General features: G+C 50.4%; 2 protein-coding genes across 7 annotated transcripts in view; one reads left to right on the top strand and one right to left on the bottom strand.

Annotated features, from left to right (window-relative positions):
- Nucleotides 1–5,232, top strand: part of Smyd4 (SET and MYND domain containing 4) — a 56,369-nt gene extending 51,137 nt beyond the window's left edge. For 3 of the 6 annotated variants that reach the window (XM_038328770.1, XM_038328767.1, XM_038328773.1), the window contains 4 exons: nt 1,512–1,644; nt 2,453–2,572; nt 2,713–2,836; nt 4,150–5,232. In XM_038328770.1, coding sequence (XP_038184698.1) covers nt 1,512–1,644; nt 2,453–2,572; nt 2,713–2,836; nt 4,150–4,300 — 528 coding nt within the window. In that variant the 3' untranslated portion in view covers nt 4,301–5,232. Of the gene's footprint in view, nt 1–1,511; nt 1,645–2,452; nt 2,573–2,693; nt 2,837–4,149 lie in introns of those variants that run through there. The other 3 variants (XM_038328771.2, XM_038328768.2, XM_038328772.1) reach the window with 2 other exon arrangements.
- A 3,601-nt stretch (nt 5,233–8,833) lies between these two features.
- Serpinf1 (serpin family F member 1) lies at nt 8,834–19,388 on the bottom strand. Its single transcript, XM_038327234.1, has 8 exons — nt 19,230–19,388; nt 15,484–15,571; nt 14,355–14,553; nt 13,723–13,878; nt 13,051–13,254; nt 12,012–12,154; nt 9,613–9,823; nt 8,834–9,209 (listed from the first exon to the last, which is right to left on the bottom strand). Exons 2-8 carry the CDS (start codon nt 15,562–15,564, stop codon nt 8,950–8,952), a joined length of 1,254 nt encoding a protein of 417 aa, XP_038183162.1. The 5' UTR covers nt 15,565–15,571; nt 19,230–19,388; the 3' UTR covers nt 8,834–8,949.
- Nucleotides 19,389–19,608: the final 220 nt, after the last annotated feature.

Raw genomic sequence — 19,608 nt, 5'->3', positions numbered from 1 at the left:
CAGCATTCAGCCTGCATACAAAGGGTGCTAGGGCCATACACACCAGAACTGGGCACCAGGTCTCATCATAGACAGTTGTGAGCCACCATGTTGTTGCTGGGAATTGAACTCAGGACCTCTGGAAGAGCAGCCAGTGCTCTCAACCTCTGAGCCATCTCTCCAGCCCACGCTTTTTCTTTTGTTTTTTAGGCAGAATCTCACTGTGTAGCCTTGGCTGGCCTAGAATTCATAGAGATCCATCTGCCTTCCAAGTGCTGGGATTAAAGCTGTGCACCACCATGCTGGGCCCTAGCACCCTTTGGATTAGCTCTCCCCCTCACTCTTGCTTTTTTGAGACAGGGTTTCATTGTGTACCCCAATGTCTTAGGGTTACTATTGATGTGAAGAGACACCATGACCTTGGCAGCTCTTAGAAAGAAAACATTTAATTGGGATAACTTGCTTAGTTTCAGAGGTCATCGTGGTGGGGAGCATGGTGGCGTGCAGGCAGATGTTGTGCTGGAGCTGAGAGCCCCACGTCTTGACTCAAAGGCAACAGGAAATTGACTGTCACACTGAGTAAAGTTTGAGAAAAGAGACTTCAAAGCCTGCCCCCTGGGGACACACTTCCTCCAACGAAGTCATAGCTCCTAACCACTTCCTTTGGGGGCCATTTTCTTTCAAACCACCACACCCTACTAGCCTAGAATTCATTTCAAAGCCCAGGAAGACCTCAAATTTGAGATCCACCTGCTCCAACTTCCCAAGTACTGAGATTTTTACAGGCCCGCAGAACTGCACCTGACTTTCTTCCTCAGTAAATGATCGAGGACTTGAATCAAATAGATTCTTTCTAAAAGTTATTTATTTTTATTTTATGTGCATTGGTGTTTTACCTGCATGTATGTCTCTGTGAAGGTGTCAGATCCCCTGGAAATAGAGTTACAGACATTTGTTAGCTACCATGAGATGTTGAGAATTGAACTTAGCTCCTCTGGAAGAACAGCCAGTGCCCTTAGCTGCTGAGCCATCTTTCCAGCCCTTCCAATAAATGTTTCTATCCTTTGAGCCATATCTCTCTTCTCTTCTGCTGCTTCTCCCTCTCCTCCTTTCCCTTGCAAGGGTGGTCTAGAACTCATGACATAGTCCTGGCTGGCCTCAAACATGTCATCTTCTACCTCTAGTCCCAAGTGCCACTATTACAGCAATGTGTCACCACGTCCAGCCTTCTATATTGGTTTTCTTATGGCTTTTTTAAACACCCAATACACATATGTCCATCATCTAAAGGCCTGTTCCCAAAAAGAGAAGAGGGGCTGCCGAGGTGGATCGTTTCTGTCCAAAAATTAAATCTCGGAGTGGGATCGGCTACTGCTTTCACTAGAATTGCTGCTGGACCAAATTCACTCAGGCCTTGTTTGCAGGAGTCTCTTTTCCCCATCAGGTCAGAGGCCCTGTAGCCGAGTCCATGCGACATGCAGTGCTGATAACTGTCCTGATTTAGGAATAACGATAGAACTGGGCTTCCACAGGGAAACGCTGTGCTGAGCTGCAGCAACGAATCTTGCAGAGAATCCGTCAGCAGGGCCCACCTGGCCTCCCGCCTGCAGGACCTTCAGCAGCAGGTGTGCGCGGCCCAGAAGCTTCTCAGAAATGGGAAACTAGGTGAGACTGGCTCCTGCTGGCTCTCCAGCCCCGCCCCTCTGGTTTATTCTGCTATCACTTGCTCTCATAATCCTCAGTAAAGGATTGAGGACTGGAATTTCATCATCCCGGGACCAGCCACAAGGTGGCTATATAGGCCAGTGAGACCAAACCCTACAGCTGTCTGGTGTCCTTGAAAGAGTACTGGGTGGTTTAAGCTGTGTCTTCAGAGTCAGATAGTTCTAGTGGCTCGAGCACCAGAAAGACTTTCCGACTTCCACGAGCTTTGTGTGTCTCCAGAAGTCCCATGTCATTTATCTTAACTCTGAGCCTGATGACTGACCGCTTGGGAAGATTGTTCTGCCCTCAGCAGCAGTGGATCTTGCTCTGGGCTGATGCTATGGCTCAGGGGCAGAGCTTACATAGTTAGCCCCAGCACTGAGAGAAGGAGCAAGGAAAGAAAGGGATTTGTGAAACTTGCTATTAGACTCTGACATGGTAAGACTCAGTTTCACCTGTTTTAACCTACATGTGAAGTTGACCTTTAGCCTAGAGTCAAGGGAAGTAATCACTACAGGTGGGCCGTGGAGTTGGTTATACTGGAAAACAGGTGTTAGGAGCACCGGTAAATGTGTGGGGGGGTGGCTTATCTAGCATCTTTTTCTACTGAAAAAGAAAACATAAGAGACCACAGCTTTCCTGGAATGTTGGATTGTTGACTGAGGGAAATAGGGGTTATTTCCATACTGGCCCAGCCAGTAGAGAATTGCAACCCGGGCGCTCGTGTCTGGGTCTATGTCTGTTGTGAGATGCTTTTCCTTTGACTCAGTAGAGCAAGCTGTCCAGCAGTTGTTGGGGTGCCGGGAGGCTGCCAAGAGCTTCTTGTCTGCAGAGCACACCGTGGTGGGGGAGATTGAAGATGGCCTGGCGCAGGCGCATGCTGCCTTAGGTATGTTGCGGTCCTTCCCTGCCTGGTGTTCAGCTGTGGCCCTTGCCTTGTCCATTTGGCTCTCCCTTCCTTTCTGCTTCCCTCACCCTGAGAGCTTTGGGTGGATGGCGGTTCTTTCTAGAATGAGACTGTTCTCCCAGGAGACTGGCAGAAGTCTGCTGCCCACATACAGAAGAGTGTCCACGTGGTTGAAGCTCGCCATGGGCCATCCAGTGTTGAAATCGGCCATGAACTCTTCAAACTGGCCCAAGTCCTGTTCAACGGGTAAGTCTTTCCTCTTCCTAGCCCTTGGCCAGGGCACGTACTGTTCTGTTTTACTAGGCACTTCTGTGGATGACTTCTGCTGCAGTGCTTTTAAGCATGTTGAAACCCTCTATTTCCTCTTTAGGACAAATCTTTGCCCTCTGCTTCACTGACAGACTTTAAGCTTTGAATTTCCTCCTGAGAGCTATAGAGAAAGCTCTCAGGTCTGAACTGAGTTTCCCAGGGAGGGCTTCCAGGCAGCCCCACCCGCCCTCCAGCATTCCTCCGGGCTCACTCACACCTCCCTTGGCTGCTCCTTCCCAGCACTCTCAGCTCCAGGGCTCTGCCTTTCCCCTGCTTTGCATCCTCTTCCTTTTAAAGCAGTTGTTTTGAAGCCAAAGGAGCTCTGCCTGCGGATGCCCTGGCCAGTGTCTGGAGACAGCTGTGACCCTTGAGAACTGAAGGGAGGGCACTGCCAGCATCCGGTGGGTAGAGGCTGACCTGCACGGCAGCCTCCACGGTGCAGCACCCACGGTGCAGCACCCAAGACAGTTACCTCGGGGTTGAGAAGCCCTGCTTTAGAGGTTAAAAAAGGAAGCCAAGGGAATGTCTCAGTTGGTAGCACACTTGCCTAGCATACACAAAGCCCTGGGTGCCATTCTTGACACTGCACACATACGCGTGTTCACACACACAGAAAACCATACACACAAAAAAGACAAGAACAGGGTTGATGATCTAGCTGGTTGGTCCTTCACCCAATTTTGCCCAAGATCCCCTGAAATGAAGTATGTCCCCAGTTGTAGTATTTCTGTGTGGCTAGCCTACCTCCAGGCTTGATTAAATTCAGTAGTGTACATTGCTAAATGAAAGGGTCTGAAGCTCAGGCCTGATACCGACATGGAAACAGCATGTGTGCTCAGAGAGAAGGAACGACATGAAGTCATCAGGTGAGACATGAGCACCCTAAAATGAACACCTCTGTATAAAGCTTTCATAAATGTTGATTAAGGTTTTAAAATGTGCCCATTTTTCTCAGGATCCTGGAGCCTCTCTGTCTCTCTCTCTCTCTGTCTCTCTCTCTGTCTCTCTCTCTCTCTCTCTCTCTCTCTCTCTCTGTCACACACACACACACACACTTTTCTCAAACTCTGCTTTTCAATGTGCTTGTGAAAGTTTCTTTTATACCCTTTTAGATGGTAAGATCCTGGAGGGCGTGGTGAACTTTGATCTTTGTTGCCTCCCTAAGACCCTGGAGGATGGAATGAACTTTATCTTTGTCCTCTGTCCAGAAAGGAGTCAGTGACCTGACCAGCTTTCCTCCCTTGATTCAGGTTGGCAGTGCCTGAAGCTCTGAGCACCATATGGAAAGCGGAAAAGATCCTGTTGGTGCACTGTGGCCCTGAGAGCCCTGAGGTCCAGGAGCTCCAGGAGATGAAATCCTGTTTACTGGACTTGTCAATCCCTGTGGGGCCCTCCGTGTAGCGTGCACATTCTAGTCCTCAGGAAGGGAACTCTGGCAGATGAGTCAAAGAGGCTATGTTGGTTTAGAGCTGTCATCAGAAAGAACAGGCCCTACCCAGCTGTCCTAAGCTGTGTCTTGATGGCAGGGAGCACTTAGGGCACATAATAGTTAAGAGGCACTGTCCTGATGGCTGCTGCTTGCAGGAACTAACTGCCCTCGGATAAAAATTCCCCAACCCCAGAAAAAACTTACACCTGCGTCTGTGGAAGCTAAGTGCTTTAAAGGGCCGCAGCTGATCTGCAGGCAGCTGATACTAGCCTAGGGTTTTGGCTTGATTTCATCTCACCAAAGGATGAGAGTCTGTTTCTCTGGAACATTCCTGTGGTTTCTGGTAGTAATGAAATGCTGTGTACCACTCCAGTGGGAACTTCAACTCTTAGTCTTGTATTGTAATTGAAGAACAATATACAGCAAGAAATCCGTGTGGCTCCTTTACGTCAAGAGACACACGATTACAGTCACAATATGCCGCTTTCTTAAATGTTTCGTTGAAACTGGTGGTGTGTAATTTGTGAATGAAGAAATAAACACGGGACTGTCTCACTGTTGGGCAGTTTCTTCCTGGGGATGGCAACTCTATTTACTTCCTACCAGTTTTCTAATTTTGTTTATTTGTTTATTTGTTTTAATGCTCATTGGTGTTTTACTTGCATGTATGTCTGTCTGAGGCTGTCAGAAGCCCTGGAATTGGAGTTACAGACAGGTGTGAGCTGCCATGTGGATTCTGGGAAATTACCTGAGCCCTCTGGAAGAACAGCCAGTGCTCTTAACCTCTGAGCCATCTCTCCAGCCCTACAGTTTAATTTTATTCGCTGGCTTTCATTGGACTTCATGGTAGACTCACTGTCCAGGTACTAATAAAAGTCAGGCTTGAAGGCGTGACTTTATAACACATATGCCTCCTTTCTGAGTCATTCATTAGCAAACCTGGAAGTAGACTACTCGGGTTGTTTATTTGAAGACAGGATCTCAGTAAGCCAGTCTCGCCTCAAACATGCTCCTACCTCAGCCTTCCATGTGCTAGGTTTAAAGATAATGGGTACAAAGAAGAGAATCAAGAATCCACTGAACAAGAAGCTAGAGGTATAGCTCACTGGTAGGGTGTGAGGCTTGTGGTTGCATCCCCAAATGTGCCCTTCTCCCACCCCCACAAGTGCTGAGGTTGTAGACATTGCTGCTTATGGTTTCAAACTGAGACAGAAGGGAAGAACGGCCACCCCTTCCATCAAGGATGTGTAGTGGTTGGGACCCCTAGTGTCAGATAACGGTCTGATTTTCTGGCTGATCCTTATTAGGTTATTACTGCTGACCAGTCTGTTCGGATGAGTTAGTGGAAAAGAACACCAAGTCCAAGCCAGGCCAGTGATGGTGCACGCCTTTAATTCTTGCACTTGGGAGGCAGAGGCAAGTAGATCTCTGTGAGTTCGAGGTCAGCCTGGTCTACAGAGCTAGCTATAGGACAGATAGGGCAGAGAAAGGAAGAAAAAGAAGACTAAATCCATACACACTGCTTTTGAGGACTTGCCCACCCTGACCGTGTCCAAGAAGTGACTGTTAGTTGCCATGGCATTACAATCAGTAAGTAAATAGCCCTGAAGATGCCTGAGAACAACTTTTTAGGAAGCTGGGTGATGGAAGATAGTTGGAATTCAAACATTTGTAGAATGAAAAGTGGGCAGAATTTAATTCTTCTGCTGTCTATCAACTTAGTCTGAAAAGAGGTGACCTGTAAGGGTTTTTTTGGGGGGAGGGGGGTTTGGGTATTTCAAGAAAAGAGTTTAGTCCTACAGACAACTCTATTCCAATCCAAACACATACTGTATGTTTTGTTCATAAGAGCCTATACACTTTGTAAAGTAGGTTCTCTCAAAGGATGTGTTTAGAGTTTTACATATCAGGCCTTTTTATATATACATGGAGACTTTTTTTTAATGCATTGTAAAATAAAGAATTATTTCCTGAAGTTATAAAGTATGTCTCTCGGGGCTGGAGAGATGGCTCAGTGGTTAAAGCTGTGTACTGCTCTTCTGGGAATCCTGAGTTTGATTGCCACGCCTATGGCAGCTAACAGCCATCTGTAATTCCAGTTTCAGGGATCTGTTGCCCTCTTCTGGCCTCTGTGGGAACTGCATGCAAATGGTACACAGCTATAAATACAGGCAAAACACATACACATAAAATAAAAATTTAAAAAAATCTCTTACTGTCTCTTAATGACCTTAGGTTGAGAATACCTGTGCTTGCATTAAAATCTAGCATGGCTGACCATGGTAGCAACACACCTATAATCTCAACACTCAGGAGACTGAGACAACATGTCAAGATTTAAATGGCAGTCTGGACTGCAAAAGACCTTGTCTCAAAATAATGCTGGGTGGTGGTGGTGTACACCATTAATCCCAGCACTCAGAGAGGCAGAGCCAGGCAGATCTCTGTGAGTTTGAGGTCAGCATGGTCTACAGAGCAAGTTCCAGGACAGCCAGGACTATTATATAGAGAAACCCTGTCTCAGAAAATCAAAATAATAATAATAATGATAATAATGATGATGATGATGATGATGATGTTGAGTCAGGTGTGGTGGTAGACGACTTTAGTCTCAGCATTCAAAAGGCAGAGTCAGGTGAATCTCTGAGTTCTAGGCCAGCCTAGCACATTCCAGGACAGCCAGAACTGTGTGGAGAAACTCTGTCTCAGAAAACAAAACAAAAATAATAAAAATAAAGAGGTGTTTCATCAGGTAAGAGCACATACTGCTTTTCCAGCGCACCTCAGCTCAGGTCCCAGCACCCACACTAGTGGCACACGATCACATGGCACCCAAACTCAATTACACACACACATAAAAATAAATCTTTCAAAGTAAATAAAAAGAGAAATAAAATGAAACTGTGCATTTAAACTTGACATGGTGGCACAGTTTTAATCCCAGCATTCAGGAAGCAGGCACAGGCAGATCTCTAAGTTCCGGACCAGCCAGGGCTGCTTAGTGAGGCACTGCCCATAAATAAATAAGAGGACTGGAGCAGTGGCTCAGCAGTTAAGCATATGCTGGTCTTGTAGGGAACCCAAACTCAATTCCTAACCTCATGGCAAGCTATTCTAATTCCAATTCCTAGTGGCAAGGAACTCAAAACCACCACTAACCACAGTTCCAAGGGGGTCCGGTGCTTTTGACCTCTGCAAGTATTTATACTCATATGCACACATCCACACACAGACACACATATACATGTAACTAAAAATAAATATAAATCCTTTTTCAAAAATAAGACCACACGAGCCTGGTGGTGGTGGCACACACCTTTAATCCCAGCACTCTGGAGGCAGAGGCAGGTGGATCTCTGAGTTCAAGGCCAGCCTGGTCTACAGAGTGAGTTCCAGGACAGCCAAGGCTAGACAGAGAAAGACTCTTAAAAACAAAATAGTAATTAGTAAATAAATAACTAAAACCACAAAAGGCATCGTGGCACGTGCCCACAATCCGAGCAGTTGGGAAGTAGAATTTCAGGAGTACAAGGTCATGTCGAAGATAGGGGCCCTGCTGCTGTGGTGGTGCACATCTTTAAGAATGCAGGATCTGCCGGGCGGTGGTGGCTCACGCCTTTAATCCCAGCACTCGGGAGGCAGAGGCAGGCGGATCTCTGAGTTCAAGGCCAGCCTGGTCTACAAGAGCTAGTTCCAGGACAGGCTCTAGAAACTACAGGGAAACCCTGTCTCGAAAAACCAAAAAAAAAAAAAAAAAAAAAGAATGCAGGATCTTGCCAGGCAGTGGTGGCACACGCCTTTAATCCCAGCACTTGAGAGGCATTGGCAGGTGGATCTCTGTGAGTTCAAGGCCAGCCTGGTCAACAAGAGCTAGTTCCAGGACAGGCCCCAAAGCTACAGAGAAACCCTGTCTTGAAGAAAAAAAAAAGGAGGGGTTGGGCCTAAAACAGATGTGGTGGCCTATGCCTTTAATACTAACACTCAGGATACAGAGGCAGGCGGATCTCTGTGAGTTCAAGGCCAGCCTGGTCTACAGAGTGAGTTCCAAGACAGCCAAAACTATTACAAAGAGAAACCCTGTCTCAAAAAAGCAGGGGGGTGGGGGATGGAGGGGTGCCTAATGGGAGGTGGGCAACCAAGGGGATCTCTGGCCTCTTTTCTGTTTGCTTCCAGGTCAGAAGACAAGCTGCAATGCTGCTTCACCACAGGCCCAAAAGCAAGGGCCCAGTCACAGCTGGGGCCTCTAAAACAGCTGTGGATTTCCCCAGGTGTGTTAGAGTGAGCGAAAGCTGAGCAGCACCACAGCAAGCCTCAGTAGTTGTGGAGGGGTGGGGGTGCCCTCCTGGGAGGCGGGTGCGAGTCCTCCTCACCAGCACCCCCAGAACAGGAACGGGTGAGTTTCTGCAGGCCTTGAGCAGATCCAGTTACGAGTATGTAAATTCATAATGACTGGTTTTCCTCCATACTAAATATAGCTTCAAACAGAAGGAAGAAAGTAGCAAAAATTAAGGAAAAGCTCTTTTATTGCAAAGGATACATTGAAGCTACAGGGCAGCCTTCCTGGAATGTATAATCAGCCATCCCTCTAGGGTTTTCTCCTAGAGCACACTGAGTAGAAGCACTAAGTGCTCCTGGGGTCCAGAATTTTGCCTATGAAGAGAAGGGCCCCTGTGTCTGTGTCTCTCAGGACAAAGATGAAAGGCTGGTTAAGGTGATAGTCTAGCGGGAAGGTGAGGCGGACAGGCTGGAGGTCTGGGTTGGGGCTGCTGTCTGCCCCCTCCTCATTCCACTCAAAAGCAGCCCTGTGTTCCACGTGGGTGAGCTTGACAGGTTTGCCTGTGATCTTGCTGAAGTCAGGTGACTCAAACAAGGACTGTAGTTCTGTAGAGATTGAGAGATATTTCATTAAAGCCTTCCTGTCCAACTCGTGCATGCACACACACACACACACGTACACACACACGCAAACACACACAATCCTGGCTTGTGTAAGCTGAATCTCAAGAAAGCAAGCTAGGAGTGGAGCCCTGCTTTGCCCTGTGAGATGTGAGGTGCTCTGAGCCACCACAGGCTCAGTGCCCTACCTGAGAGCAGAGCCAGCAAGGGAAACAGGCCTGGCCTGAGACATGCTCATGGGAGCAAGGACTAAGTCTGATGGGAAAGTGGTTCTGCGGTCCCCTCCCTCATAAGAGTGTAGCGAGTGCGCAGGGCCACCCTACGAAGTTCTGTCATCAGGGTGGAAGGCCCAGTTCCAGCCCCCGGCAGAGTGGTCCTGCAGACATACTCATCTCCTGCAGAGACTTGGTGACTTCCCCTTCGTAGCTCAGCTTCAGCTTGGGGACGGTCAGCACGGCTTGGATCGTCTTCAGTTCTCGATCTATGTCATGGATGAACTCAGAAGTGAGGCTCTCCTCTATCATGGTCAAGTTCTGGGTCACCGTCAGGGGCAGGAAGAAGATGATGCTCATGCTTCCGGTCAAGGGCAGCTGGGCAATCTAACAACAGAGAGCAGGTAAGCTGGTTCTGGGCCAAAGCCCATACACCAGGAGCCATTCCCCTCTCCTGGCACGGGCCCCAGCCCCAGCCTGGCAGCAGTTGGCCTCTGCTGGCCTGGCAGTCCTGGGTAGGCAGTTTTCTCCTCGGCTTGATGCCCGTGGAAGTTCGATGAAAATTTCTAGGGTGTGGTTTATCTTAGTTGGGATTTCTATTGCTGTGATAAAATGTAACCAAAAGCAACTTGGTAAGGAAAGGGCTTATTTCATCTTAGAACTTTGAGGTCACACTCATCACCAAGGGAACTCAGGGCAGGAACTGAAGCAGAGACCATAGTAGAACGTTGCTTTCTGGCTTACTCCCCCATGGCACGTTAGCCTTCCTGTTTAGACCAGCCAGAACCACGTGTTCAGGAGTGGCACGGCCCACAGTGGACTGGGCCCTCCCGCATCCATCATTAATCAAGAAAATGTGCCAGAGAGGCCAGCCTGCTGGGGGCATTTCCTCAGTTGAAATGCCCTCTTCTGAATGCTGCAACACTAACTAGGACCTAGTTCTCAGGGGCTGGAGTTGAATGTCCTCCAGAGTCTCCCTGCCAGCATTTACAGAGCCCTGGACTAGAAATGAACACTAAAACAGATCCTTTGACCTAAGTAAGGCCCGTGGAACACTCACTGTCAGGGCTTCCCAGAACCCCATGCAACCATATTACAGAAATGTCATTTCTCTGGACTGTATCAGGCTTTTTTTTTTTTGAGACAAGTCTCTCTATTATGCTGCCCTGCAACTTTCTATACAGACCAAACTGGCCTCAGACTCACAGAGATCCACCTACTCTTGCTGTATTAAAGTGTGCCACCACAGCCCAGTGTTTCAGGCACTTTTGTCAGCTTTCCAAATAAACCATGGTCTAGAAGGGGTTAGGAACTACTGATTTAGAACTGAAAGAAGTCAGGGACACCGAGAGCTTTAGAATGTCAGTGTGTGACATTTGTGACAAGCTGTCAGAATCTGGTTCTTAATTCTAAGAAGAGGTGCTGTCGGGAAAAGGCAGCTTAGGGTTGGGCGCAGCACAGTAGGAGAGCACATGCCTAACCTTCGTGAAGTTGTGGGTTGATCCCTAGCGCCACATTAACCAGGGTGGTGGCACACACCTACAGTGCCAGCCTTTGGGAGGAAGAGACAGGAAGATCAGTTCAAGGTCATCCTCAGCTAGTAAGTTTGAGGCCACCCTGAGTTACATGAGGCTCCCTCTCAAAAAGGAAAAAGGAAAGAAATAATCAACACCCGAGTGCCAAGTCTTTTTCTTTCTGTTTTGTTTCTGGCTGTACTAAGGATTAAACCCAGTGCTTTGCCCGTACAAGGCAGGACTTTACCACTGGTACACCCCAGTGAATGCCTAGCCTTTGTTTGTTTGTGTGTGTGTGTGTGTGTGTGTGTGTGTGTGTGTGTGTGTGTGTGTATGAGTAGTTGCCTGTGTGTCTGTGCACCACACACGTCTGATATCTGCAGAGGCCAGAAGAGGGTGCTGGAACTGGAACTTACAGTTCCCCTGGAACTGGACTTACAGACAGGCGTGGGCTGCCATGTAGATGCTGGGGAATAGGACCTGGCTGCTCTGAGAGAGCAGCCAATGCCCTTAACCACTGAGCCATTGTTCCAGTCCATGTCTGGTTTTGAGATGGTCTCAAAGTACAGACTGGGCTCTTGATCTCCCTACCTCAGCCTCCTGACTGCTGGCATTACAGGTGTCTGTCACCATCCCCAGCTCTGGGCTGGGTGCCAGATCTTGAAAACCTGTTTTTTATGACCTTGATTCTTATAACAAATTCTTGGAAAGTAACTTCTGATAACTACTTCTCACTCCACTTCAAGAAAAGGAAAGACACCAGACAGTGGTGGTGCACACCTTTAATCCCAGCACTCAGGAGGCAGAACCAGGTGGATCTCTGAGTTCAAGGCCAGCCTCACCTATAGAGGCAGTTCCAGGACAGGCCAGGGACACACAGAGAAGCTCTGTCTTGAAAACCCAGAAAAAAAAGAGGAAGAGGAGGAAAAGGAAAGGCCCAGAAACATTACTAACTTGTCAAAGGTCACACAATAAAATTAAGATGCTTGGCCGATGTCAGTGGCATCCACTCCATACCACCCTGCCCCTCTCTGCCCCCTCTGCCCCCCATCCCTACAGACCTTGCAGTTGAGATCAGAATCCAAGCCGTATCGTAAGATGGCTTTGGGTTCTGACATCATGGGGACTTTCACAGTCCTGTCCTCATCCAAGTGAAAATCCTGGAGGGTCGTCTTTCTCGAGTCAAACTTTGTTACCCACTGCCCTGGAAGGAAACATGGAGCTTGTGAGCCACTGTCACCAGAGAAGCCAGGGGACCAGGCTGGGTCTCCACCAGCCAAAGGACCCTGAGCTGTCAGTAGCATGGACACAGGAGCTGCTGGGTCCCAGCATATGTGGTATAACCGCAGGATCCATGGACCGCAGATGCTGGCTGTCCTCGCTAAGGAAACTCGGGTGGAAATAAGTGGGTGTTGTCACTGTGACTGGATCACCAAGCTCCTTTTTGTCTAAGGTGGCATTTCATATGCTGGGTTGTACCTGCTCTCCTATCCCCTGTGTAATTGGAGCAGGGAGCCCCGGGGCCTCCCTCTAGGTTAGGCGTCTACTCTTGCTGTTACTCGGTAAGATGGTCACGTTTAAGAGGGAAATTAGCCATTTCTGCCACAAGCCCTTTTCTGAATAAAGCAGACCTCTTGTGAGGCCTGCGGAAGGATCTCCTGAATGCATTGCTGCTGCCTCCAGGAGTGTTGGCAGGTCACTGGAAGCAGCTTCCTGAGCACATGTGAGGTCTCAGGACAGGGTCGCTGTGAGAACAATACAGCATATATTGTACAGAGTGTGAAGCCGATGTGTAATTGTCACAGGAAAGCTGAGGAGACAGGCGCCTCAGGAGAAACTTAGGGCTCTGTGCTCACAGGTCACAGCCGCAATTCAGCCTGGTCTGATTCGGAGCCAGAGATCTGTGTCCAGACCCTCTCAGACATTTCATACCTGCCATCTAGTTCAGAGACACGTGGTAAATGCCAAGCAGAAAGGCACGCAGACATGGCTTTCATATCCTCCTCTGGCCTTGCACCTGCGTCGTGTTCACCACACACACACACACACACGCACTCAAACTGCCCTCCCTTGGCCAAAAAGAAGTAGAGAAGCCCTCACCCTTGAAGTAAGCCACGCCGAGGAGGAGGATGCTGATGGCACTGGGCATTTCCCTTGTGGAGCGAGCAATTTTCCCTTTCATCTGAGCCTGCACCCAGTTGTTGATCTCCTGGAGGTCTATTCGAGGATTGCCAGTGAGGATTCTGGGCCTTGTCCCGTAAGACTTCTCCAGAGGTGCAACAAAGCTGGATTTTACTCGAAGTTCTTGAGAGGGAGCAGATCAAAGATTAGTGTAGGAGAGTGGAGCCAGCGCCCTCACTTGAAAGCATGCTAGACCCTAGCTTCCTGCCCAGCATCTTCTCCTGACTTGCTGGGGCATCTGCTGGCTTGCCCAGACCCTGGACAGGGAACAATGGATTCTACCCATTGCAATCCCCCTCATGTTACTGCCCTCCCCAGACCCTCCTGCTGTCTCCCACAGCCCATTTCCTCTTTCTGATTCTCTCTGGTCTCACAGGCCCCTTCCTGCCCACCAGTGCCAGGCCTGGCCTGAGCACACACAGTCTATTGTGCTCAGCATGGAGCATAGAGATGACTTGGGGCCAGAAAAGCAACCTCGTGCCAGGCATGATGGCATGTGTCTGCACTTGGAAAGCAGAGGCAGCACTATAAGTCACGAGGCCAGTTTGGCCAACATAGACTTTAAGGGGTGGGATGGGGTGGGCTACTGACTCCTCTCAAACACAATTCTGGAAGCACTCTTGAGGCTCTTCTCAGGGGCAGTCACAGAGGCAAGGAGTTCTTTGTAGGTGCCATGAATGTCGGGGTTGCTGATCAAGTCGTAGTAAAGAGCCCGGTGTATGACAGACTCTGTTCGCTGTTCAGCTCCTGCCAAGGAGAAAAGGATGGCAGGCTTCACCGCTGCCCAGGGGACCCACAGCAGACAGGGGGATTCTATACCTGATCTTTTGTCTTCTGAGAACCCGAGGAGGCCGATGTTGCAGGCATTGTAGGTGGACAAAAAGCTTCAGGGAAAGAAGGACTGCATTGCTAGGAAAAGTCTCTAAACTAGGCCAAGGCCATCAGACCTACAGAGAGACGGCTGGGATGTAGTCCCTGACGTTCATCATTACCTACACCATTCTGAGGAGGAACCCCGGCCTGCTCATGGCAGCTGTACCCCTAGATCCTGAGTAAATGACTAGCACAATAGGGGTTCACTTACGGAACCAAGGAGAGTGTCACTTTCCTAAAGTGGGGGGGACTGCAGCCCCCACCTTCCCTTTTCTCCCCTGGCAGCCTACGCATGGAGGCTCGGTGGGGAAATTCAGGTCCACCTGCGGCCCCCTTCAGCTGACACTCACCAAGAGAAAGAGCAGACAGGGCTGTGGCCACACTGAGTGGAGACAGCAGAACATTGGCAGTTGGGCTGGCACTGGATGTCAGGCGGTACAAGTCATAGCCAAAGTTGGAAACAGCTGCTGCCAGCTTGTTTACAGGGACCTTGAAGAAGGGGTCCTCCTCCTCCACTGGCTCCCCTGTGCTGTCGGGGGCTGGAGAGCCCTGGGTCAGAACACAAGGACCAGTGGGAAGGCACAGTGAATGGCATCGCCTCTGGCTTGGGGTTGTCCTCTGGTCCCTGGGGGCCATTAGTCTAAGGTTGGAATGAGTGTGTCCTCTCCTCTATGCTTGAAAGCGGCAACACCATGGCTCGCCAGGCTTGACCTGTGACCTGAGAGCAGGAAGCCTGGACTACTTTAAAATAAAACTGGTCGGGCTGGGGAGCTAGCTCAGTAAAGTACTGGCCTGACAGCATGAGGACCTGGATTCAATCCCCAGAAGGCACGCAAAAAAAGGCTGGGTGTGGTGGTGCATGCTTGTAATCTCAGCACTGGGGAAGGAGAAATGGGCAGGTCTGTGGGGCTCACTGGCCGGTGAGCCTGGACTAGTCAATGTGTTCCAGGCCAGTAAGGGGTCCTGTTTCAGAAACCAAGGCGGACAGCACGAGGAATGGGGTCAACTCTGGGTTGACTTCTAGCCTACAAACACTCTGTCTCTGTCTCTCTCTGCAGGGGACCTCCCTACCACCACCATAGAAACCTGTCCTCAGGCCACATACCACACTCTTCTCTGCTCACCGTTTCGGACTCTTCTGAGTCTACCTAGGTTCTGCTGTAACATTCTCCCTGTCTCTCCTGACAAGCCCTAACCCAAACTCAGAACCCACAGTGCCCAGGGCCATAGCTAATATATCCAACTGGCTTGTCCCTTGTGTGACAGGACCCTACGCCTACTTCCTCCGTACAGCAGAGGCTTCTCTATACCCAGAAAGGTGAAGCAAATACTTGTCTTGCTGCTAGAGGAACCAAAACCTAGAGGAATGAAGGTCAGAGCTTGCCCTGGCCCTAACGCTGGTGTCCTGTGCTGGCTCCTCTGCTGCCAGCTGAGGAGGGGCTAGAACAGCTGCTACCCACACCTGCCCACCCTACTGACCTCAGAGTTGCTGGCGACATTCTGGCTGGTGCCATACCCGAGCAGGGCTCCAGTCCAGAGGAGTAGCACCAGGGCCTGCATCCCGAAACTACAAGAGAAAAGAGAGGGCAGGCGACTCCCCTCCCCCACACCCTGCCCCGCCACCCCACTGCTCACAGGGGGATGAGCACTTTCCTCCCAACTCCCGACTCCAAAGTGGGCTCTCAGCTTGAGGCTTGCTGTCCAGCCTGCACCTGCCACTGCACATGAGCTGTGCCTCCGAGGTGGCTCCTGTCAGGAGACCCACCTTCCAGCCTAAGCGCCAGAGTAGTGAGGACCTGCCGAGGGCTCTTCTGACCCCAAGAAACTTGTCTAGAACAAACACGCACCAAGGCTTTTCCATGGGGGCATACAGCCATCTCATTTGGTAGGATTTGGAGCCTGTCTCAGGATGGGAGCAGAATCCAGGTCTTCAGAGACTAACAGACCATCTGGTCTAGCCCTGCTATCCACCAAAAGTTTTCTGGCCAGGATAAGGACACTCTGTCCTGTGTATTTGCCCCTCACCCCCCCCCCCTTATTTTTAAAAATGGGATATTGCCTATGTAAGCCAGGCTAGCCTTGAACTTGCATCTGCCTCCTGAGTGCTGGAATTCCAGGTGTGTGCCACCATGCCTGACTTGGTCCCATTCTTCCATCTCAAGAACAATTCCTTACATAGCTAAGAGGGTGTAGACTGCCTGGGCTCTAACCCTGACTTCATAGCTATCCAAAGAATAAATCCCTCCTGGAAGTTTAGTTCTTACCGACTGTTATGAGGCTTAAATTATATAACCTCCCCCCATTCTTTTTTGAGACACTTTTGCTATATTTAGGGTGGCCTTGAATGTGTGATCCTCCTACCTCTGCCTCCGAAGTACTGAGGTCACAGGTGCCTAGACAATATCTTAGCAGTGCCAGAGGTTGGGAAGATCTCAGCTGTCCCTCCCGCTGGTATCTCTACTGATAACCCACGACTTCCCCCACCCACTAGCATGAAAACTGCTCTTTTTTTGTTTGTTTGATTTTTGTTTTTTCAAGACAGGGTTTCTCTGTAGTTTCTAGAGCCTGTCCTGGAACTAGCTCTTGTAGACCAGGCTGGCCTCGAACTCAGAGATCTGCCTGCCTCTGCCTCCCGAGTGCTGGGATTAAAGGCATGTGCCACCACCGCCCAGCTCATGAAAACTGCTCTTAATCTTAGAGCCTGCCTATCTGCCTGCCTGCATACCTGCTGCCTGTATGCCTGCTGCCTGCCTGCCTGCCTGCTGTCTGCTGCCTGCCTGCTGTCTGCTGCCTGCATGCCCACTGCCTGCATGCCTGCTGCCTGCCTGCCTGCCTTCCTGTTAAATAGCTCTAATTTTTGGTGAGACCTACCACCTCCCTAAACAGTAACCTTTCTGACCAGACTCTGGCCCAGCACTTGGACTACAAGGCAAAATTGAAATCTAGGATGTGGGTCCTCACGAATCATTCCTGTGCTCCCCTGAAGTCAGGTCTAGGGGTGGGGGACGAAGTCCACAGAAAAACTCATCCTGGAGTCAGAAAAGACCACTGTCTGTCCTGGCGTGCCCTCCACCCATCCTACAGCACACACCCCCAGAAGTGCCCCCTCATTTCCACCATTATCCTGTCACAAACACCTGCCCTCCCCTACCACACACACACCACCAACTTTTCTGACTTCCCAGAACAACCTGGATCTGAAATGTTAGGAGTGCACGCTGTACCTGTTGGCTAAGGTCCTTCAAGTTAAGTCAGATAATCCACTAGACAACTGTAGCCCAACTGCTTCCGGCAGCACCACCAGCAGGAACCAGCCTCCCTCTTTCTAACCCCTCATCTATGGCAGATCTCTCAGTGGGAATTCTAGGGACCGCTGTGTTCTCACCCAGGTGTACTGCCTCCCAGCTTCGTAGGGAGAAAACCCATTGGCACAACAGAGAAAGTGATACAGACGGTAGCCTGCCCCACCCAGCCCCACCCAACACAGGCAGCAGCCTTCCTCTGCTGAACCCCAACAGACTGATTTATCAGAGATGCACAGAAAGCCTCTGGCCCCTCTGGGTGGGTAGCGACCGAGAGAAGGAGAAGGAAGGCGATGGTCACCCTTGGCATCCTAATCCAGGAAGTAAGTGAGATACACTTGCAGATGGGACCTCCTGGACTTCCTCCAGGTCTAAGTGACAGGTCGTTGTTGCCACGTGGGTAGACTGAGAACTGAAGCTGAGGTGGGGAACCTGGTAGGCGTGGGGAAACACAGGGTCCAATGCTGGCCCAAGAGCTATAAGCAGGAACAGGTGTTAGTAGGCTGTCTGAATTCTCCACCCGAAGTCACAGGAATTAAGGAAGTGGCAGGAGGGGCAGAAAGTGAGGGACCGCAGCAGTGGCCCCACAGGACACATGCGATGCCCTGGGAGCCATAACTGGGCTGGATAGGCAGCTGTTGGCTAGCCAGGGGCACCAGGACAATGATTCTGTCCAAAGGGCAGTGTCCAAGCCAGATTCCTGGGCTACAGGTGGGGGAGGACATGGGAAAGGGTCGAGATCCCCCCTCTGAGCCAAGGTCTGCCCGAAATCAAGAGGCACAGAAACTGGGATGTTGTGGTCTCAAATCTGAGCTGAGACGACAAATGGGAGCCAGTACATGTGTTTCAGATTAAACCCAGCTGGGAGACAAACATGTTGCTCCTCCTCCGCTGCCGCCTCCTCCCAGAACCAAGCAGCCTTCGAGCCACACGGCAGTGGACATGTGGACAGTGCAGGGGAGGACACCTCCCTCTCCACTGCCCAAGGACTGTTTCCAGGGGTCCAGTCTGGCTGGCTCATGGCTACACCATTCACCTCCGGGGCAGTTTTGTTTTTTGTTTTCTGAAATCTTAGGACCTGAAACACCCCATAGCTGCACCTCCCAACACCCCAGAAAAGCCAGCTCTGGGACCAGAACTCCTGGGCCCTCATCCATCCCCCTCAGCCTGGGGGCTGAGGTCCAGACAGTGGCTGGCACTTGGAAAACCTGTCTCTTTTCTTTGACCCAGACTACTCTCTGCTGTGGCTTCCTCGGGAGGTAAGGCTGCAGCAGGACAGCCAGACCCCACACACCAGCTTGGCAAAATGGTACTTATTGTTTGCAAGAGACCATGACCTCATTTGTCTCCCATTCGCTTGGTAACGGAGAATGGTGGGGGCTGGACAGAGGACCTAGCAGGCATCCCATGCCAGCAGGACACAGCTGCTCATTGCTGGGGTGGTGGGAGGTCAGCACCAGTTGACTGTGCAAAGCAGCAATATGAGTGAGTGGAGCCAAGCCTAGCTGCAGGAAGGCCACCTTCCTTGCTCACTGCTGCTGGAAGCAAGTACGGGGAGAGCCCTGCCTGTTGGATGATAGCCCCTTTGGGATACTGTTCAGACCAAACCCAGAGCTTAGCTCCCCCACTTCCCACTGCTCACCACCACCACATTGTTTCCCAACTCCATTCAAAACCCCGTCTAGCCTCTCCTTTTGTTGCAGTGGGATAATATAGGGGATAATAGCGTCCTGGCCCTCCGTCCTCAATTCCCTCTTCCCTCTCATCTGTTCACGTTGGTCCCTAAACTGCAGAGGCTACTATATCCTTACCTGCACCCCTCTTTTCTGCTCTTTGGGGTGCCCCTGCTCCCCCCAGTCCCTCAAGCCAGGGATCCTCTCCCATCTGTCTTCCCCAGGCTAGACCAGGAGCTAGCTGCCTTACCTGTGTGTGGCCGGGCTGCGGCTCCTCTCTCAGCCAGGTCCCTCTCAGCCTGCACCCTGAGGGGGCTCTAGCAAGCAGAGGAGTGAATAGCTGCCTCCCAACCCAGCGTCCAGCAGGCTTCAGATTACAGCTACTCCTTTCTTAAAGTGACCTGACTCAATTTGAACTCTGTGATTGCATCATTGTCTGGTGTTAACTTTAACCCACTGCTGCCCTTCCATCCTCTCTCCTCGAGACCACGCATTTCACAGCACTCTCCTGTCCACCACATCTCCTCGGTGGGACTAGCCGCACGAGGGCTAACTTCACAGAGCACTTGGGCCAGCCTGGGGTAGGTCATGGGTCTGAACCTGAACATCAGAAAGGATTGACTGAGAGG

The sequence above is a fragment of the Arvicola amphibius genome, chromosome 4, assembly GCF_903992535.2.
Source record: "Arvicola amphibius chromosome 4, mArvAmp1.2, whole genome shotgun sequence".
Classification (NCBI taxonomy): domain Eukaryota; kingdom Metazoa; phylum Chordata; class Mammalia; order Rodentia; family Cricetidae; genus Arvicola; species Arvicola amphibius.
The sequence above is the reverse complement of the archived record's forward strand: the minus strand, read 5'-3'. Positions and strand labels throughout refer to the sequence as shown.